This window comes from Oryctolagus cuniculus, chromosome X (assembly GCF_964237555.1).
Source record: "Oryctolagus cuniculus chromosome X, mOryCun1.1, whole genome shotgun sequence".
Classification (NCBI taxonomy): domain Eukaryota; kingdom Metazoa; phylum Chordata; class Mammalia; order Lagomorpha; family Leporidae; genus Oryctolagus; species Oryctolagus cuniculus.
The window spans coordinates 17,906,324-17,927,016 of NC_091453.1; the positions used below are offsets into that span (position 1 = coordinate 17,906,324).

At 41.3% G+C, this 20,693-nt stretch overlaps 1 protein-coding gene across 20 annotated transcripts in view; it reads right to left on the reverse strand.

Moving 5' to 3' along the window:
* The window catches only part of DMD (dystrophin), a 2,248,405-nt gene that overhangs the window by 211,175 nt on the left and 2,016,537 nt on the right, over positions 1-20,693 (reverse strand). For all 20 annotated transcript variants that reach the window (XM_070067426.1, XM_051827673.2, XM_051827679.2 and 17 more), the window contains one exon: positions 396-456. In XM_070067426.1, coding sequence (XP_069923527.1) covers positions 396-456 — 61 coding nt within the window. The remainder of the gene's footprint in view (positions 1-395; positions 457-20,693) is intronic.

Here is a 20,693-nt window from a genome sequence, read left to right on the forward strand (position 1 = left end):
TCACCTCAAACAATCTGCACACATATAACTGCAGAAATCTTTCATCTCTGTCTGAAGAAGAAATGTAGGGGAACCCCTGAATACATGAAATTTTGCTCATAAACATTCACTTCTACTATCAATAACATCATTTGGAGCTTTCTGTTCTGTTGTGGATAATCTGCTGCCCATATCGCAAATATGATGCATGAAATGACTTATTCTTAAAAGAAGATCCCTTTTGTATCAGCAAACTGATACATGAGTATACATGAGTATACTATCCCAGCTTCTTTAGGGAAGAAAGAATTAGGTATTATAGGCCAGGCCAACACATTTTAAAAATAAATTCATTTGTGAGTACACAGATCAACCATGATAAATGCTCCTTTAAGAATGTGATTCTTTCAACTTACTTGATATAGTAGGGCACTTTGTTCGGTGAGATGGCTCTCTCCCAGGGACCCTGGACAGAAGCTGAAAAAGAAAAGAAAAAAAAAAGGCAAGGAGGTCAAATTCGCTGCAAACAGGAAAGACAACATTAATCTCCAGAATTACAATTTTACACTGATATTGCCCTGTTTGCTCAGTTGCCCATGAAGACAGGACGGATTAACCTGCTGTTCTGAAATTTCTGCCCTAATCTAAGTGAAATTGAACTCATTCAGGCACAAAGATAAATGCAAAGGGGGGGGGGACCCTTTCCACTGCTAACCCTATAGAACTGATAAGAAACTGAATGAGCAGACGGGTTTCTCTTAAGTGTTTCCATTGGTTGCATGTCTCACAATCCTTTCTGTTGCTGCTTCTCAGTTTTTTTTTTCTGTTTGATTGACTAGGTTTTATTAGTGTAGCAGCTCAAATATCCCTCGATGATATATTTATATTCCAATTTATTGAATGTAAAATACTAGAGGTATTACTCTGGCATGTTCATTTTTATTTGGTATAAAGAGAATCCAGATTCATTTACTCATTATATGCTTAATTGGCGTCTCAAAATGTTAGTCAAACAGTGCAATTTTATCAGAAAGGAGAACCCATAAATATGTATGATTATCGTTAATCAAAAAAGTTTTGATGTTTTAAAAAGCAAGTACATTTTAAAAAGATAACTAAAACTGAGAGAATGGCACTTGACATCAGGATATAATAAAACGTTTTGCACACTTTGTGCCTTCTCAAATATATGCTCATATTTATATGTTCATGGATGTGCTGCATATAATGCCATTTCTTTTTATGATGATTTTATTGTAACTTAGTCAAATCAAACATCTTTAAACTGTTTTTTAAAATCTTCTTTTATCTACTTTATTTGAAAGGCAGACCGAGACAGGGTCAGAGAGACAGAAAGACAGAGATATCTCTCTCACTTTCTGGTTTACTTCCCGAATGCTGGCAATGGTAAGGGCTGGCCAAGCAGAAGCCAGGAGCTGGGAATTCAGTCTGAGTCTCCCGTGTGGGTAGCAGGGACTCAGGTACTTGTGTCTACTGCTTCCCAGTGTGCGCATTAGCAGGAAGTTGAAGCAGAGTCAGGGCTTGAATCCAGGCACTCCAAAATGGAATGTGAGAGTCACAAGCTGCATGTTAACCACTGCACAAAATGCACACCTATAAATTTTTTTTTTGATGCTTAATTTTTAGGGCTTTTCCCTTTTCTAAAGCTGAATTTGGGGCTGTAACTGTGGTGCAGCAGGTAAAGCCACTGCCTGCATTGCTGGCATCCCATATTTGCACGGGTTTGATTCCTGGCTAATCCACTTCTGATCCAGCTCCCTGCTAATGCATTTGGGAAAGCCTTGGAGGATGGCCCAAGTGCTTGGGACCCTGCACCCATGTGGGAGACCCAGATGAACCTCCTGGGTCCTGGCTTTGGCCTGGCCCAGCTTTGGTCATTACAGCTATTTGGGGAGCAGTAGAACCAGTAGATGATCTCTCTGTCTCTGTCTCTCCTTCTCTCTCTCTCTCTCCCTCTCTCTCTCTCTCTCTCTCTCTCTCTGTGCAACTGTGCCTTTCAAATAAATAAATACATAAATCTTTTAAAAAATGAGTTTGTTTGGAAAAACCACAAGTTTAAAGGTGAATCTCCTGAAGATGGTTTGAAGCCATGGGAATTGCAGGAACAATAGACTGGCATCGGAAACAGAACTATAAGAAGCATTCTAATAACCATTGAACAATTATACTCGTATGCTTTTTTCCCTAAATTTTCATCCTGCTAATAATTTGAAGCACAGCTGATGCCAACCAATATTTCCTGTGAAATGCTCCCTTCTAAGTTCGTCTCACAGTCAATTCACTCTGCGGCGTATGGAAATGTAAAGAAACGTCAAAGCTAATGCATCCTCGGCTACACTGTATAATATGAAAGAACAGCTTCTAATAAAAGTTAACTTCACCCACTGCCAGACAACTTGAGGGTAATGAAACTCCAGCTACTTTGTTTTATATGGAGTAATAGAGGAATCGAATCATCCAACCTTTAACCAGACGTGCCACTTGGTACCTTGGAGGTATGTCATTTAAATGATACCGGAAATGGATTTGTATTTAGCTGCTAATTATGCCTTTTCACTTTGGCAGGCAGAAATTCTTAATATGGAGAAAAGATGCTGATCTGCTGCTTTGAAGCTGTCCCTCCCCTGTAATCTCTCTGTCCTTCTTTCTCTGTTTTTTTTTTTGTTTTTTTTTTTTTTGTTTGTTTGTTTTTTACTTCTTCCTTCCCCTTGCCTTCCCCTTCCTCTTCCATCCCTGCGTGGTTTCCTCATTCCCTGCTGACTCCGCTCTTGTCCTTTTTTCTTCCCTAGGATGCAGCTCTCCTGCCCAGATTCGTTCAGAGTAAACAAGACGAGATTGAAGGACTGGAGCTGGACCCCCTGACCCACCTGGTCGCAGTCTGATGTTAGGGAAATCTAAAAACCCAAGTCCTCTCTAGCAGGAACCATGGTGGAGAGCCAGAAATCATAGCTCCTGTCTGTTTAGTGCACCTCTTCTTAAAATCACAGCATCATAAAAGGAAGACGAGAACTCCACAGAGCATCTGCTGCAGCCCTTACTGGCTGTCGACGCCAAGCCCATGAATGGCACAACAGAGAGAAGTGTGGTGGTTCTTCCCCAAAGGGCCTCTTGACTGACACCACAGGATGTCACTCATGACCCCTACCCATGTCTTTACCATTCTAATGGTTCAGAAATTCTTTTAGATTTCAGGATGCTGGGAGCAAAAGAGTCATTTTGGAGTCCCTGCACTCTTGCTCGGTGGCTCTCAGAGAGACCGTGCTGGAGTGGTCTGCTGGCAGCCTGGCCTGGCTCAGGGACTTTTTGCCTGAAAGAAACAACCTGCAGGCAGATAACCTAGCAGGAGACCGGAGAATCAGCAGAGCCAGGCTAAACTACTGATTGGACTAACAGAGTATTGGTAGTTGACTTTGCATTGTTAAACATAAAAGGGGAAAAAAAAATCCCAATTACATGCCAGAGGAGTTAACAGAATATGCTTGAACTAAATGGTTGAAAAGATTTAAAACGGATTTTAAAAAATCAAGATCCAGATCATTATGAAATTTTAAGCTTTCATAACTGGAGTTCTTGACTGCTAACTTTTTCCGTTAAAATAAAAACAGATGCCTTTTGTCATTAAGTGGAGCTATCAAATAGGTCTGATGGTGTGTTTCACTGCATTTTCTTTCCTGGATGATGTTTTTTCCCCTTTGCCTTACAGTTTATAAATTCACCTAAGCAGTTGCTTCATGGTCATTGTTTGAAACTCTGAAATTATATGCTCAAAATTGTCCTTGGTATAAGGGGGAGAGAGAGAAAGAGAGAGAGAGAGAGAGAAACAGACAGAGAGACAGAGAGAGAGATAGAGAGAGAGACAGAGAGACAGAGACAACAGCCTCCTCCCATTACTTCTCTGCCCATCACCACCACATACGCACACTGGCACCACTTGCTTTAGAAATGACACACAATTGGGTGACAGTTCTGTAGGACTCAATTCAGTGCTGTTTCTTGAGAGACCGTTAAAGAGTTGTTGGCAATTTCATTTGGGGCTGCCAGATAATTCTGGTCTTGCATGAATTCAAAAACTTGATCAAATATGTGGTAACTCTCATAAGTATGCCCCAGAATTATCATTTCATTTCTTGCAGTAGTGCCGACGTCAACAACAGCTGTTCCTTATCTCAGTGTACCAGTGGAGACTTGTCATCCCTCACAAAGCTAGCCTATGCAATAGACACACACATCTTTTATGCCTGATATGTCCATTTTAAGTAGCCCATCAAAAGCAGATTTATTGGTAAATAGTTTTTATATGACACCAGGCTGTCCTTGGCTATTTTCTTATACAGATGTTTCTATAACCACTACATGTAATTCCAATGAAACTTTGTGATTCAGATCCTCAAGTGTAAAAATCATCCATTATCATACGGAACCAGCACCATGGGGTATTGTCTACTGAATTTAAATAGCAAACCACACATGAGTTTATTTATTCCAAAACCAATCTCTGAATTTCCCCTTGTATTACAGATGCAGTATGTTATTAAGAGCAAGAAAGGGTACCAATTCTACCTTCAAATGTTTTGTCTCCCTTGAGGTGACAGGATTCAATATTGTACCCAAGGTGGTTTTGAAATTTCACAAACATAGGCCACACTATTCAGAAACAGTTCTTCTTCCAAACATTGCTTTTAATGCATGATGAACAGAATGTGCCAGTGATGCACCCCGGTGTCAACACAGGGGCCTATCCAGATAATTAAAAAGAATGCGAATGTTATTTAAACCGGGCCAAAAGAGCACTCTGGAATTCTGACCCTAATATTTCCATTAATCTTTTTACTTTTCTCATATTTGGTGTTTGATAATATAGTTGTGTCAAAAAAAAAAAAAAGGACAGTTAAAAAAATAAATGGTTTAGCATCTACTGGTGATAAAACAGAAAACTCACCTCTAGGGATTAGGAAAATGGTGTTAGGTAGGATCTATTGGTCCCTGGCACTTGAATCCTCAGACATATTGCAAATCCTAGTAATGGCTTTATGGATACATTCTATATTGGTACAATAAGCAATATTTTTTTAAAATTTTATTTATTTATTTATTTGAGAGACAGAGACAAGGAGGGAGGGAAGGAGGAGGGCGGGGGGGGGGTGTAGAGAGAAAGAAAGAGAGTGAGAGAGAAAGAATGAACACACTCCCATCTATTGTTTTACTCTCCAAATGCCCCCAATGGCTGGGCCTAGGCTGGGCCAAAGCTGGGAGTTAGGAACTCAATCCAAGTCTCCCACCTAGGTGTGTGTGTGTGTGGGGGGGCAGGAATCCAGTTACCTGAGCCATTCCTGTTGCCTCTCAGGGTCTGAATTGGTAGGTAGTTGGAGTCAGGAGCTAGATCTGGAGATCAAACCCAGGCTCTCGGATGCGGGATGCAAGCGTCTCAGCACTAGACCGAATGCCTATTACCAATGAGCAATATTTTAAGTCTTCTTCCCTTCCTCTCCCCTTTATATCCCTATCCCAGGAATCCTTTTAGGCATGTCTTCTAACCATGGAACCTCCTCTAAGAACTTTCAATACAACAGATAACTGTCAGTCTGTTGATCTATTTATGTGTCTGTGATTTACATAAAAACAGTAAGAATTTTTCCTTCCCCAGAAACCAATTTTTACCCCCTTGAGAATAATATTGCTCCAACAGGGAATGCTTTATCTAGAGGAAGTAGGCGTGGGAGGAAGAAAGGAACAAGGAGTTATTGAAAACCTCTTCTGTGCCTGAAATATGACCTACACTAGCTCATCTGATCCTCATAATGACCCGACCTGGGAGCAGGTATTGTAATTTTCAGTTTGCAGATGATAAAATCATTAAGATCACATGACATAGCATGTCCAAGGGCCTAAATCAGTAATCAACAGATCTTAATTTTGGTTTATTACTTGAAATGAAGTCAGAGAGATGACTCAGGACATAAAGAAGGGGAGCAAACAATACACTGTAGGTTTACTATGTGCTCTAGATTCTATGTTACTTAATGTAAAGAGTGCATCCAGAATCACAACTAGGTCTGTCTAGTCTTCCAAGTTCATTTTCTCATGTGTGCTACCTAACAGGTAATCAGTAAATGTCTGTCAAAAAACTGAGTACGTAATAAAAGGGATGGCACGTATTCTGGTTCAATTTCTCTACACTACATCTTTTATCTAAACTTATTCTCTCCATCATTTCCACCAAATGATTTGCCAGGAGCGGCTTGGACAACATCACTGTCCCCACATTGTGGAGGAGCTCTTTGGAATTTCCCATAGCTTTAGTGATGATCAGAAATAGCTTCTTTTTATTCTGCTCAAAATTGGCCTTCCTATGATCGGTAATCTTTATCACTGGTCCTGTTCTTTTTTTTTTTTTTTTTTTTTTTTTTTTTTTTTTGACAGGCAGAGTGGACAGTGAGAGAGAGAGAGAGACAGAGAGAAAGGTCTTCCTTTTTGCCGTTGGTTCACCCTCCAATGGCCGCCGCGGTTGGCGCGCTGCGGCCGGCGCACCGCGCTGATCCGATGGCAGGAGCCAGGAGCCAGGTGCTTTTCCTGGTCTCCCATGGGGTGCAGGGCCCAAGCACCTGGGCCATCCTCCACTGCACTCCCTGGCCACAGCAGAGGGCTGGCCTGGAAGAGGGGCAACCGGGACAGAATCCGGAGCCCCTACCGGGACTAGAACCCGGTGTGCCGGCGCCGCTAGGCGGAGGATTAGCCTAGTGAGCCGCGGCGCCGGCCTCACTGGTCCTGTTCTAAACATCCAAAATAAATCATTTGATCAGAGACAACGCATTTTAAAGAGCTAATGTGAGACTTAGTTCTGCCTGATAAAGGAAAAAAAAGAGTCCCGGTTCCTAAAGTCACAGAACCAAACCTATCATCGCTTCACTCATTATGTAACAAATGAAAGCAGTGGTGCAGAGTTCTGGTGTTTTTATAGTAAATTAAAGAGAGGTACTTCCTGATACTGTGTGTCCACTTTAGTCTCCGGGGATACTTTTCAAGGAGCACATCTACACCTCCATTAAAATCAACCAACTGGGACTAAGTGAATGCATATTACGTATTCAGCTCCACACTGGTATTTGCAAGCAGGGGGCGGGATGGGGTAAAGTGTGGTGGGAAAAGAGGTCCCACCATGCCCCTTGTGATTAAGGGCCTTATTGCTTAAGTGGATCAAGTTTGAGAAGGATAGACATTATAGGGGGACTCTATCAGTCTGGGTCTTGGTAGGAAACATTCACATTGGGTAAGTTCAGTAGAACTTAGCCCTGCTAGGGGGTTCACAGAGGTGTGCTCAGGGTATAGGGCAATCACAGGGGATGATATTAAAAGCAGCACCACTGCGCATGTGCACTGGGCAAATAGGGTCACATGATAGGGCCTGCAGTCATGGGAAGCAGGCAGGGAGGCTGGGGAACAAGCATTCTGACCTCATGCTCCATCTTCCCACTGCCTTCTGCCAGGGAGCCCCACTGGCTGCGCTCAATCCGAAGCTAAGAGGACCAGCAATGCCATTCACGCAGCCCATGCAGGAAAGGAAGTGTGGAGAGCAGGGGTGGAGGAGCAAAGTGCAGACACTTCTTCACGCTCCTACTGTAGCAGTAGCCTTATATCTTCCCATGGGGTCTCTCTAGCTACTCAGCTAATCAGTATAGAAATAATAGATTAACTTATCCGAAGTACTGTTCGGAGCGCATTGCTCTCCCTTATGTAGCTCTCTTGCATATAAACTGAATTGAAAATCCCTTCCCCTTGGAGCAGAGGTCCTTTACATCTCGACTTCACCTCCCTTCTTTCTCTCAGACCTTCCTTACCTGACCTCAAAGCTTCTCCTTGCCCGTGCTTTTGGGCTCCTGTGTTCATTGACAGACAGCTGCCTGTCTCACGCCCAGGCTCATCGTTCTAGTGCGGTGTTCCTGCTTTATGAATCATTTTGCTTTTCTGCAGCTTCAGTTACCCGTGGTCAGCAACGGTCAGAAAATATTAAATGGAAAATATCAGAAATAAACAAGCCGTACGTTTGAAATTGCATGCCACTCTGAGTAGTGTGATGAAACCAAGAGCTGACCTGCTCTGTCTCTTGCAGTCAGCAGAATGCATCTGAGATACATCCCTATTGCTGTGTGTGTCAACGATCTGGCTCTCCTAATTATCAAGTCGTAGTTTCACGGTACGGATATACCATTGCTTATTTGTCTAGTCAACTGTTGAGTCCTTCTAGCATTATCTGACAATCATCAATAAAGCTGCCATCAACATCCACGTGCATGTTTTTGTGTAGAGATAGTTTTCATTTCTCTAAGGTGCATGTGTAAGAGTGGGCTTGTGGGACAGGCAGTTGGCCCAGTAATTAAGTCAATGTTTGGGTTGCCCATAGCCCATAGCAGAGTACCTGGTTCAAGTCCTGGCTTCATTCCTGCTTCTCGCTAATGCACACCCAGGAAGGCAGCAGGTGATGTCTCAAGTAGTTGGGTCCCTGCCACCCACACAGGAGACCCAGCGTGAGTTCCAGGCTTCTGGCTTTGGCCTGGCCCAGCCCTGGCTGTTATAGGCATTTGGGGAATAAACCTGTGGATGGGAGATCTCTCTCTCTCTGCCTTTCAAATAAATAAATATTCTAAAAAGAGTGTGATTGCTGGGTTGCAACAGATTTTTAATAGGTGAACAATATTCCACTAATGGATGTACCATGATTTATAGCAGAAATTTCCTTTTTGGGAACATTTAGGTTGTTACAAGTTTTCCACTGTTGTAAGTAAGGCTACACAAAGAACATCTTTGTAGATAAATCTCTGCACACATTTTTGTTAATTTTCTTAAGCAAAATTCCTAGAAGTATATTTACTTGATTAAAGGCTATGAACATTTAAAAGAGATTTTATACAAATTGCACTCTGGCCAGCTAAAGTCTTTCTTTATTGATCTAGGTGGAAAGAGAAAAATCCATTTTCTGCAGGTCAATGACATTTAGTTGGTATAATTCTCAAGGCACATTATATATACTGCTTGATACAGTAGATTATTTGAGAACATGCCTCTCATACCTCCCTCTTCCCCTGATAGATAAACTCTTGAATTTAGAAAGGCTCTTGGCACATCAGTTTTCTATTTCAAAAACCAACTCAGCATCTTGAGCTCAAGTGGATTGTCCAGAGCACAGATTCAGAAGAACTGGATTTGAGTCCTGGCTCTGCCATCATGGTCTCAAGTATTTTTTTTTTCCATCCCTGAGCCTTATTTTCCTTATCTGCAAAATGGGAATAATTATATTTCCCTCACTGAAATGTTGTCAGGATAAAATGACGACATTGCTTTGTAAAGGGTTAATCACTATCCAAATACTTTTTGTAGTTACATGCCTATGAGATGTAGTCTGAACAATAATAATTGCAGAATCAATCTCTCTGCCGGAACTGGAAAACTCTGCTCTTCAGCTCTTGAATTCACTCCTAATTAGTACAAATGCAGCAAATACAGTATAAAGTGTGGCAGAGAGAAATGCCTTTGAAAACTATTGAATTGTCTGGGCTTATAGTTCTTCTGTCTACATCTTTGTCTTCTTAGACAAATGGTATCTGCCCAACAGATCCTTCATTCTTAGCTTCATTGTCTACCATTCATCAGCATGAATGATACATAGATCAGTTTGTTTTTTACAGTGGGAAATAGAGGGTCATAGATCATTTTCTAATTAAAAGATTGCCACAATATACAGAAAAGAAGATTGTTCTGGTGGTACAATACACAGTGGCTTAGAAGCAGGAGAGTAATGTTTGAGACGTAGTCTATAAATGAATTTGGTGTCCAGGGATGATGATAAGTCACAGATGAGTCCCTACTTTTAAGAGCTACTTACTAGGCAAGTGGGGGTTTCAGCAGCATAAAAACAAGCCGGGTGGTGAATTTCAGCGAAGTGATATATTTAGGTTGAAATACTGAGAAAAACTTTTCAAGCGGAAGGACAAAACTACAGGTATTCGAATGATAGCTGAAGCTGTGCGTATGGTTGGACTCTTTAAGGAAGGAAAGCTATAACCATATGTACACAATACATTTTCACATGATGGAGTATTGGATTAAAGAAGAAATTTACCATTTGTGACAACATGGATGGACCCTGAAGACATGCTAAGTGAGATACGCCACAAGAAGAAGGATACTGAATGATTCTATTCACACTGGGCATCTAAAGTAGTCAATCTTATATGAGAAGAAGCAGAAAGTAATCAAACTGGGGTCGAATGCTTGATGTAGTGGTTAAGTTGCTACTCGGGACATCCAAACTATTTATCAGAGTGCCTGGGTTCAAGTCCCAGCTCTGCTTCTGCTTCTAGCTTCCTGCTAGTTCACACTCTGGAAGGCATCAGCTGGTGGCTCAAGCAGATGCATCCCAGCCATCCATGTGGGAGACCAGATGGAGTTGCTATGCCCTGCTTCCGGCCTGGCCCAGCCCAGCTGTTGCAGGCACTTAAAGAGCAAATGAGTGGATGGAAGATCTCCGTCTCTGCCTTTCAAATAAAATGACACATCTTTAAAAATTAGAAAAAAGAAGATAATCAAACTTACAGAAGCTGAAAATAAAACAGTGGCTGGCAGAGGATTTGAAGGAGGGAGAGGAAACAGGGAGTTGTTCAGTAGGTACAAATTTGCTGTTATACAAAATGAATAAGTTCTAAAGACCTGCTGTACAACATAGTGTCTTTAGTTAACAATCTAGTGTTGTACACTTCAAATGTTAAGAGGGTAGTTTCTCTCTCTCTCTCTCTCTCTCTCTCTCACACACACACACACACACACACACAGCCAAAGGACACAGAAGATGTTCAGAGGTGATGGGTTATGTTCATTACCTTTACCTCGATTGTGGTGACAGCATCACAGATGTATGTCTATGTCCAAATTCATCTTATTATAGACATCAAATATGTAGAGTTTTGTCTAGCAATTCTACCTCACACTGTGAAAAATTTAAAAATAAAAGAATGGGTACATTGTCCAACACTGTAAAAAAAAAAAAACAACAATACCAAACAGAGAACTCTACCCTGGGAAATGCTCCCAAATGGCAGTAGCATTAGAACAATGGTCAAAACAGACCCAATACAGTATCCAGAAGAAAGTAGGCTACAACACAAAGACAGCCTAGTTGGTGAGGTGTGAGTAATAACAGAGTCCAAAAGACTAAGAGTGTGGAAGAGGAAGTTGTATTTGATCCTCCCATCACCGGTGATCTCAATAGGGAAACTTCACAATACTGGTGAAGGCTGAACCAGATCACAATGGCTATGGGCGTCAGGACTTCGAGGGGAGGTAGAAAGACTGTGTGCTGCTTATATATTTGAGAAGTTTTCTTTGAAAAGTGGAGAAAGGAAGGACAGAGGGCCAACATCTGAGGGTTGCTCATCCTTCTCTCCTGCTCTGTAAACCAGACCATTCCTTTCATTTCTTCATTGAATTTTCTAAGGGTCTTCTTTATAATATTAAATTACATGAAAAACTTGTTTCCACAAATTGTTACTTCCTAAATCCATAATCAAGATTATAATACAGTATTCAAGTTAATTGTTTTATAAAACATGAAACTCCATATTTATTTTTGAGACTCAGATGGCGTTAGAGAACAAGAGAGAGACCTTACATTTGTTTCATTCCCCAAATGCCCACAATTGCCAAGCCTGGGCCAGGATGAAGGTAGTTGGGAATGTACTCCAGGTCTCCCAAGTGGGTGGCAAGAAACCAACTACTTGAGTCATCCATCAACTGCTGTTGCTAAGGGTGCACATTAGCAGGAAGCTGGAATCAGGAGTGGAGCTGGGACTCTGACCCAGGCACTATGTACGATATGGGTTGTGGGCATCCCAGCTGGCGTTTCAACTTGCAGGCCAAACGCCCACCCCTTATGTAGTTATTGATGCTGAAAGTATCTGTATGTATCACCTTCCCCCATTGCAATTGCTTTCTGAATGATTTTTCTTTTTTTTTTTTTTTTTGAGGTGATGCATATAGTTCCTGTAGCAAGACTAAGTTTTCTGTCATTTAACTGAAAGGCTAAGTAAATTTAACACTTTTCAAAACATTAAATTAAAATAAGAATAGAGTTTTATATGTCTATGTTATATATCAAAAGTAAAGATTCAATGAAAACTTTAGGATCCTTACTAAACTTTCAAAGATGGGCAGATTTTCCATAAAGATTTCAACAGCAGAGACAGATGGGCTACGTTCCAGAGGGGAAGGTCACAAGAGTGATGGATGAGACCTCTAATGTCTGCCACAGCTGTGAAAATCTTTATGGCTAACTAAAATTCCTCACGAATAACAACCTGTAAATATTATATGAGCTGTCAGACGGGTAACATTGAGCTCTGGAGCCATAGCACACTTGTGAACAGAATACCACAGCCTGGGAGTTGCCAGTAGATGGCCAAGATGTTTAGAGTACCAGGCTTACAGACGATCTGGGGAGTCAAGAGTTCATTGTAAACACCTTAGCAAGGTGGCTCATTCACAAAGATAACACTGTAGCTGATAGCCAGTGCCTGCTGGCGGTACACTCCCACCAAGTCTAGGACCCAGTACTGGGTGGCATTACTCATCAAAGAAAAGCTCCTTCAAACTGACTCATCGCAGACTTCAAGAATTTCACTGTGATTTTTAGGACAGTAGAAAAGAAACGAAGCTTCATAAGGTCAGGTATAGGAAGGCAGGTGTCCAGATAAATAGAGCTGTGACTAACTTACGCTCAAGGCTTTTCAGAATAAATTCAAACAGAATTGGCTGACTACATGACCAGAAAACTTTCCTCTAGGTAATGGTGGTTACAGTCTTCGGGCCATGTGGGTTAAGTCAGCTTACTAACAAGTCAGTGCAATATTGCCAGGTGCCTTTTGTGTCTCTCCAGATGTGCTTTTAAAAGACAGCAGGCAATCAACACCATTTGCTGAATGCTCTCTGTGTGGACGGTATTGTATGAGGCACCAGGGAAATTTCAAGGAGAGTAAAATTTGAAACCTGAGACAGTAGGGAGCAACTCAGATATTAAAAACCAAAGAGTATAAATGGGATGTACATCCATTTAGAAAGCAAGATGAGGAGAGTGAGCGAACACTAAGACTAAAACAACAATTGGAGCAATAAAAGAGTGCGAGACACTGGATTTGGGGCTCAATCTTTACTCCACTGTAAACGAATGAAACTTGTATGTCTTAGCCATAGCCTCAGGATGAGCACGAGGTACTTCGCAGCCCCTTGGTCTCCGCTTGACCACATGACTTGCTTCAGCAAAGCGCATCCTTTTTGTGCTTTGGCATCTGCCAGGAGACCATGCCTCCAGTGGCCTCTGATCCTTCAGCCTGGGCCTCAAAACCCCACACACTCAGAGGCAAACCCGGCCAGCTGGAAGCAAGAAGCAGAGCTTTCCAGGCACATTCTACCCAGACCCACAAGCATGAGAATCGAGACTTTGCATTCTCATATATAAAGGATATGTAAGTCACTGTTTGGGGGAGGGACTTGTGGACATGGCTGACAAAGAAAGGGAAAGAGGGACATGGACACACACACACACACACACAGGAAAGAAAATCAAAGAGATTCAGGGATTGAAAATACACTGAGCTAAAGTCCCTCCCATTTGTGTAGTCACTTCCTCTACTATCACTCGAAGATCAGCAAGGGTTATCCCTTGTAGTCAATGCAGCCACGAGACGTGTGGTTTGGCTGTCATTTACCAGTCTCGGGAACCCCTTGTCTAAAGCTGATAGACCATAATGGTTACAAGTTTAAACCTGAATATGTTATTGAACTGCTCCAGTCTCGGTTTTCTTCCCTACAAAATGGAGATGATAGTAGTCCTTATTTTACAGGGTTGCTGTGAGCATCAAGTAGGTTACTCCATGTAAAATGCTTCCTCAGGGTTAAGAGCAAGAAATACTCAATATTTTTTATTTTGACTCCTACTTTTATTATTATTAATATAGTGAGTTAATCAAGACATTTATGCCATCAACGGTCAATGTGAAGAATTCCAGGGTAATCAGAAGAATCAAAGAGATTCTTAATGCTTCTAGAATTAAACTGACTGTTAACCACCAAAGCACGGGACTATGGAAAAACTCAAGGAAATAATCCGTCCTCCTTTTCAAGCCATTTTCTGATACATCATCTTGGAGCCCTCTCTGATACTTCAAAAATTTTATGCAGTTCTCAGGGTAGTAAGACATGAAAGGAGACACATCGTCCTTGTACCATTCTGATTCTGATGCCAACTACGAAATCAACTGTGTTTTATCATTTCATATTAGCACTACACAAGAATTCAAAGCAAAAAACCCACTATTTTTAGAAAGAAATACTTCTTTTAATTTCAATTTTTATTCTGATCTTTAAATTTCATATTACCAAATTTACTAACTTCTTTTTTTTTCTTGCAAACAAGTAAAATGCAGAGAGATAGACAGAAAAAGACAGAGGTTGTCCTTCTCCTGGTTTCTTTCCCAAATGCCCACAATAGCCAGGGCCGGGCCAGGTTGAAGCCGGCAACTCAATCTGGATCTCCCATAGGCGTAGTCAGGATTCAACTTCTTGAGCTACCACCTGCTGCCTCCCAGGGTGCACACTGACAGTAAACTGGATCAGGAGCAGAGTCAGGATTTGAACCCAGGCAGTCCAATATGGGATGCGGGCATCCTGAGTGATGACGTCATGACTGCACCAAATGCCTGCCCTCCTTTTTATTTTCTACAGTTAGCGTGAGCGATCTCTGTTAGAGGAATTCTCCACCTGAAGTTACACACTGTCCTGTTTAAGTCATAAGCTTGCTGCCCTTTCTTTTGTCTTAAGACAGCAAGGTTCTCATGGACTTTGATGTTGGGCTCCAGGAGTAAGCAAAGTTCAGTTTAAAGATGTCTCGTTTCCTCTAATAGCTCTAAGAGATACACCTTCGCCAGATCTTCCAGACCAAGTCTTTTGAATTACAATTGGCCCTCTATACCTGAGGATTCTGCATCTGCAGATTCAACAAACTACTGAGCAAAAATGTCTAAAACCTTTTTCATCTGTACTGTATATGTAAAGACTTTTCTGGGTATTATTCCCTAGACACTATAGTATAACAACTATTTAGAGCATTAGCATTGTATTAAGTATTATAAGTAATCTAGAAGTGATTTAAAGTATACGGGAGGAGGTGTGGAGGTTACATGCAAATAGTGCACCATTTTGTGTCAGGAACTTTACTATCTGCAGGTTTTGGTGTCCAAGTGGGGACGGGTCCTGGCACTAATTCCCCATGGATACTGAAAGATGACTGTAGTTTCTTCCCCTTGATGACTGACCTAGGTCAACTTCTACAACACAAACTCTTCTACTTTCCTCCTATTGAGAATAAATCCCTCCTGTCCTTAACTCATACCATAAAGGAGCTCCTTCTGTTCCTCTTCTAATTTTTTTCCCAGACATTTCCTACTCAGACATTCTCTTTCCACATCAAATTACCCCCATGTTGACTAATTCTTCAATTATTCTCTCTTCTGTCTGCCTATTTCTATCTCATTAAAACATTAGCACTCTCTAAAACCTATATTTATATTCATTATACATACATAAGGAATCCCTCTTCTGAACCAAAGGGCTATAAGGAGACTACACGGTAAAACTGGAAAGGGGAATATTCATCATATCAGAACGGCTAAGTAGAAGGGAGAACCTGATTTCTCATCGCTGAACGCATCCTGTGATTCTTGTTATGTGAAAGCAAAGACTGAGCAGTTAAAAGCATTCTTTGTTAGATTCCTATCAGAATACCCTTTACCTTGAATTTGCATGTAACATCTGGGTCAACATGCATTCATACTTGTCTAGACAGAACATCTCACTTCCCTCACTGAAGAATGAATTCCTGTTTCCATTCTACTCCTACAGCATCTAGGCGGTCTATCTTTCTTAGAATGTGAGAGTCTCCAGATCCGAATTGTTTCTCATTGTCATATTCCAAGTGCCTACTGTTAGTGATAATTCCTCAGTTTGTTTCCTTAGCTTCAGTCGTACCAGTTTCCCTCAAACTCTCTAAGCATGTTACAATGCTGGGGCCTTTGCGTTTGCCATGCCCTCCCCCTGGAATACTTTGCCTGTCCCTCTCCCCCACCAATATCTGTCCGGTTCACTCTCTCACTTCTCTATCCCTCCAGTCCTTCCATCCTGATTTATTCTTCATCAAACTCATCATGACCTGATTATTCATCTTCTCTTATTAAAATTTAAGCTCCATGAGAGAGAAAGTGTGTTTTATTTACTGCTGTTCCCCAGTTCTTAGAACAGAGTTTGATCTGTATTGGTCATTCAATAAACATTTGCTAAGTAACAAGGTGGATCAATTCTTACCTGATGGAAAATAAAGTGAAACTCATTAAAATTTTTAGGTCATAGACACACAAAGTGAAATATATTGTTTGAGTACTCGTTATAGCATTAAATCTCAATACACAGCACATTAAGGACAGAGATCCTACATGAGGAGTAAGTGCACAGTGACTCCTGTTGTTGACTTTACAAATTGACACTCCTGTCTATGGCATCAGTAATCTCCCTATGCTCCAGTCATGAGTTTCCAAGGCTATGGAAGCCCTCTGAGTTCTCCGATTCTTATCTTGTTTAGACAAGGTCATAGTCAAAGTGGAGGTTCTCTCCTCCCTTCAGAGAAAGGTACCTCCTTCTTTGAAGACCTGTTCTTTCCACTGAGATCTCACTCACAGAGATCTTTTGCCAGAGTGTCTTGGCTTTCCATGCCTGAAATACTCTCATGGGCTTTTCAGCCAGATCCGAATGCCTTTAGGGCTGATTCTGAGGCCAGAGTGCTATTTAGGATATCCACCATTCTATGAGTCTGCTGAGTATCTCACTTCCCATGTTGGATCACTCTCCCCTTTATTTATTCTATTGGTTAGTGTTAGCAGGTACTAGACTTGCTTATGTGCTCCCTTTGACTCTTAGTCCTTTCATTATGATCAATTGTGAACTGAAATTGATCACTTGGACTAGTGAGATGGCATTGGTACATGCCACCTTGATGGGATTAAATTGGAGTACCCTGGTATGTTTCTAACTCTACCATTTGGGGCAAGTCAGCTTGAGCATGTCCCAAATTATACATCTCTTCCCTCTCTTATTCCTACTCTTATGTTTAACAGGGATCACATTTCAGTTAAATTTCAATGCTTAAGAATAACTGTGTATTAATTACAGAATTAAACCAGTCATATTAAGTAGAACAGACAGAAAAACTACTAAGAGGGATAATGTATTAAGTTGTTCATTAACAGTCAGGGCTATGCTGATCAAGTCACCATTTCCCATAGTGTCCATTCCACTTCAACAGGTTTCCTTTTTGGTGTTCAGTCAGTTGTCACCGATCAGGGAGAACATATGGTATTTGTCCCTTTGGGACTGGCTTATTTCACTCAGCATGATGTGTTCCAGATTCCTCCATCTTGTTGCAAATGACTGGATTTCGTTGTTTCTTACTGCGGTATAGTATTCTAAAGAGTACATATCCCATAATTTCTTTATCCAGTCTACCGTTGATGGGCATTTAGGTTGGTTCCAGGTCTTAGCTATTGTGAATTGAGCTGCAATAAACATTAGGGTGCAGACCTCTTTTTTATTTGCCAATTTAAATTCCTTTGGGTAAATTCCAAGGAGTGGGATGGCTGGGTCGAACGGTAGGGTTATCTTCAGGTTTCTGAGGAATCTCCAGACTGACTTCCATAGTGGCTTGACCAGTTTGCATTCCCACCAACAGTGGGTTAGTGTCCCTTTTTCCCCACATCCTCGCCAGCATCTGTTGTTGGTAGATTTCTGTATGTGAGCCATTCTGACCGGGGTGAGGTGGAACCTCAATGTGGTTTTGATTTGCATTTCCCTGATTGCTAATGACCTTGAACATTTTTTCATGTGCCTGTTGGCCATTTGGCCATTTGGATTTCCTCTTTTGAAAAATATATTTCACTTTGTGTTTCTATGGGGGTGCAAACTGTTGAAATCTTTACTTAATGCATACTAAACTGATCTTCTGTAAAAAAAAAAAAAAAAAAAAAAAAAAAAAAAAAAAAAAAACTATCAACTCCCAACTTGACTCTCACTGGGATTAAACATGACAATAGGTCTGATCTGATTTCATCATCATTAAAAAAAAATCATCTATTATTTTTCACTTTATGTTTCTGTGTGGGAGCAAACTGTTGAAATCCTTACTTAATGTATACTAAGCTGATCTTCTGTATATTAAGATAATCGAAAATGAATCTTGATGTGAATGGAAGGGGAGAGGGAGTGGGAAAGGGGAGGGTTGTGGGTGGGAGGGAAGGTATGGGGGGGAAGCCATTGTAATCCATTATTCGTACTTTGGAAACTTATATTCATTAAATAAATAAAAAAAAATTTTTTAGGTCATTAGACTACATGCTAGAGGAAGTTCTTTCCTACTGTACCGGTGTTGGAACAGTCCTTAAAGTGCCCAGTCATTAATTTCATCAAGGTATATTCTGCATCTATGTGCTTGCTTTTGTGTTAAATGCAAGAAATATTAAATGAAAGAAAACATAAAAGAGTAGTGTGTGGCCTCTAACCTTAGGGTGTTCACACTCCCATCCATTTTCTTTTATGATCTATTTTATTGATCATACTGAATTCTAACTTGTGCCTGTCATTGGCATGTATGCTGCTAAGCTTAAGGTACAAGGCTAGAGGTTGATGGAATTTTATGTTGTCCCCAAAGTCTTTTCCTGTTAATGGATATCATGAGGTTACACACCTTAAATAATGATCATCACTACCTATACAGGATCAAATCATCAATGTCATGATAAAAACAAGAGAGAATCATATTATCCACTAACTAGAATTGTCCTATTGTGATGGATTTTTCTAAGATGCTTCAGAATGGCCATCAATGACACTGTCCACTCACGAATTGAGTTCCCAACAAAGACTCACTCTAAGGCAATGTTCAGAAGATATAGGATACTTAGTAACTATGTGACCTTGAAATTGACAGTTGTGAAGGGAAGGAAATGTGACAGAATGAGAATAGGGAAAAGTCAAGCTTGGAAGCAGGCCCAGTGACGGTCTCAGTTAACCCTGCAGGAGCTCTAGAGCTAGAAGTTAGACTTCTCTGGCATGGGCCAAAACGGCCGGGTCTTTATACTCCTGCATCAGGAGATGCCTAGGAAAGGGGTGTGATCTTGGATGAGGCAGCTGAGTCTGTCTTTGAAGATCATTTGCTGAGGACAATCCCCTTCACTGAAGGGGAGCTAGAGGTGCAGAAAAATAGTTTTGAATGACTCTTTAAGCATAGGTCTCTCTATTTTTGTTCTACATGACCCTCATTGCCATGGCCACGAATTGTCCAGGGGTTCATATATAAGAGTGATTCTCAACTAGGGGGAATTTCGTCCATCAGGAACATTTGATAATATTTGGTGGTAGTGTTGGTTGTCACACCTGAGGGGGGTGGGGCTAGTGTTACTAGCATGTCGTGGGTAGCAGCTGGGGATGTTTCCAGGGCTAATACGCCAGTAAGACCTCAAAAACAAACAGTTGGCCCAAAATATCAATAGTACCCAGGTCAGGACAGTCTGGTTCATAGTCCGGCATGCATCTTATGGGGATGGGAGAAAACGGGGAAGTTAAAAAAGGAAAACAAAGGAAGCAGAAACTCTAGGTGAAGGTACTAGAAGGAGGAAGGCAAGCAGCTACGATGCTGTGATAGTCCGACGCCTACGGCAGTCAATGCATGGAGAGAGGGGCAAATGCAGATTTCATTGTGACTGCTCTTCCTGATCCTTCCTTCTGCTTCCCCCACTCCTGAACACACGCCTCACTACCAAGCTTATCTCAGTTCCTTAAAGTTTTACGGTGACACAGCACATGACAGACCAGTACCCATAGTAGGCCAAAATCAAGACAATTCCTATTGCTATTTCAAAGTCTGTCTAAAAATCCTGGAGAATGGTTTTTAAACAAGGAACAATTTATGTAAATCTACAAAAGAACAAAAATGCCTTTTGTCCTCACCTCAAAGTTCTCCCCAAAAACTGTTTTGTAATCCCAAACTGATTGTGTTCTGAAAATGGAAAACATCCAAATGGAAAAATGAAAGCAATGATTTTTGCCCACAGGGATGCGATTCCACCATTTCTGTTGTGCTAAGCTTTGTATTCTAGAACAGATGACAAAATGCTCCCCTAGGCCAAAATCACAAACACCTTCATTTTCTGGGGTGTGGAAAAATATATATTTCAGAGCCAGTATGCCACTAAAATAGCGCCCATGTCATGAAACGGACTGAGAACCACGGTGCTGGTCTCCCTGCCCTAGGTGTTCTTCAGGCCCAGAGAAATCTGTCACAATGAGGAAGATGAAATAAGAAAGAAGTGGGCACGTGCCTCATCTCCGCCGTGCCACCGGACTGATTTCCCTGTAGCTCTGTGATGACGAAGCAGTGGTTACTAATTGAACTGAATGCCACCATTCAGCTCTAAAGCCACATTATGCATGGCGTATCATAATAGCTGCAGAAAATCTGAAAGAAGTGACTCCTATCGGTGTCTCTCTCAGATCCCCTTCACCGAGCTGGTTCACCCATCCACCACTGTTGTGAGTGTTGGTGGCTAAGG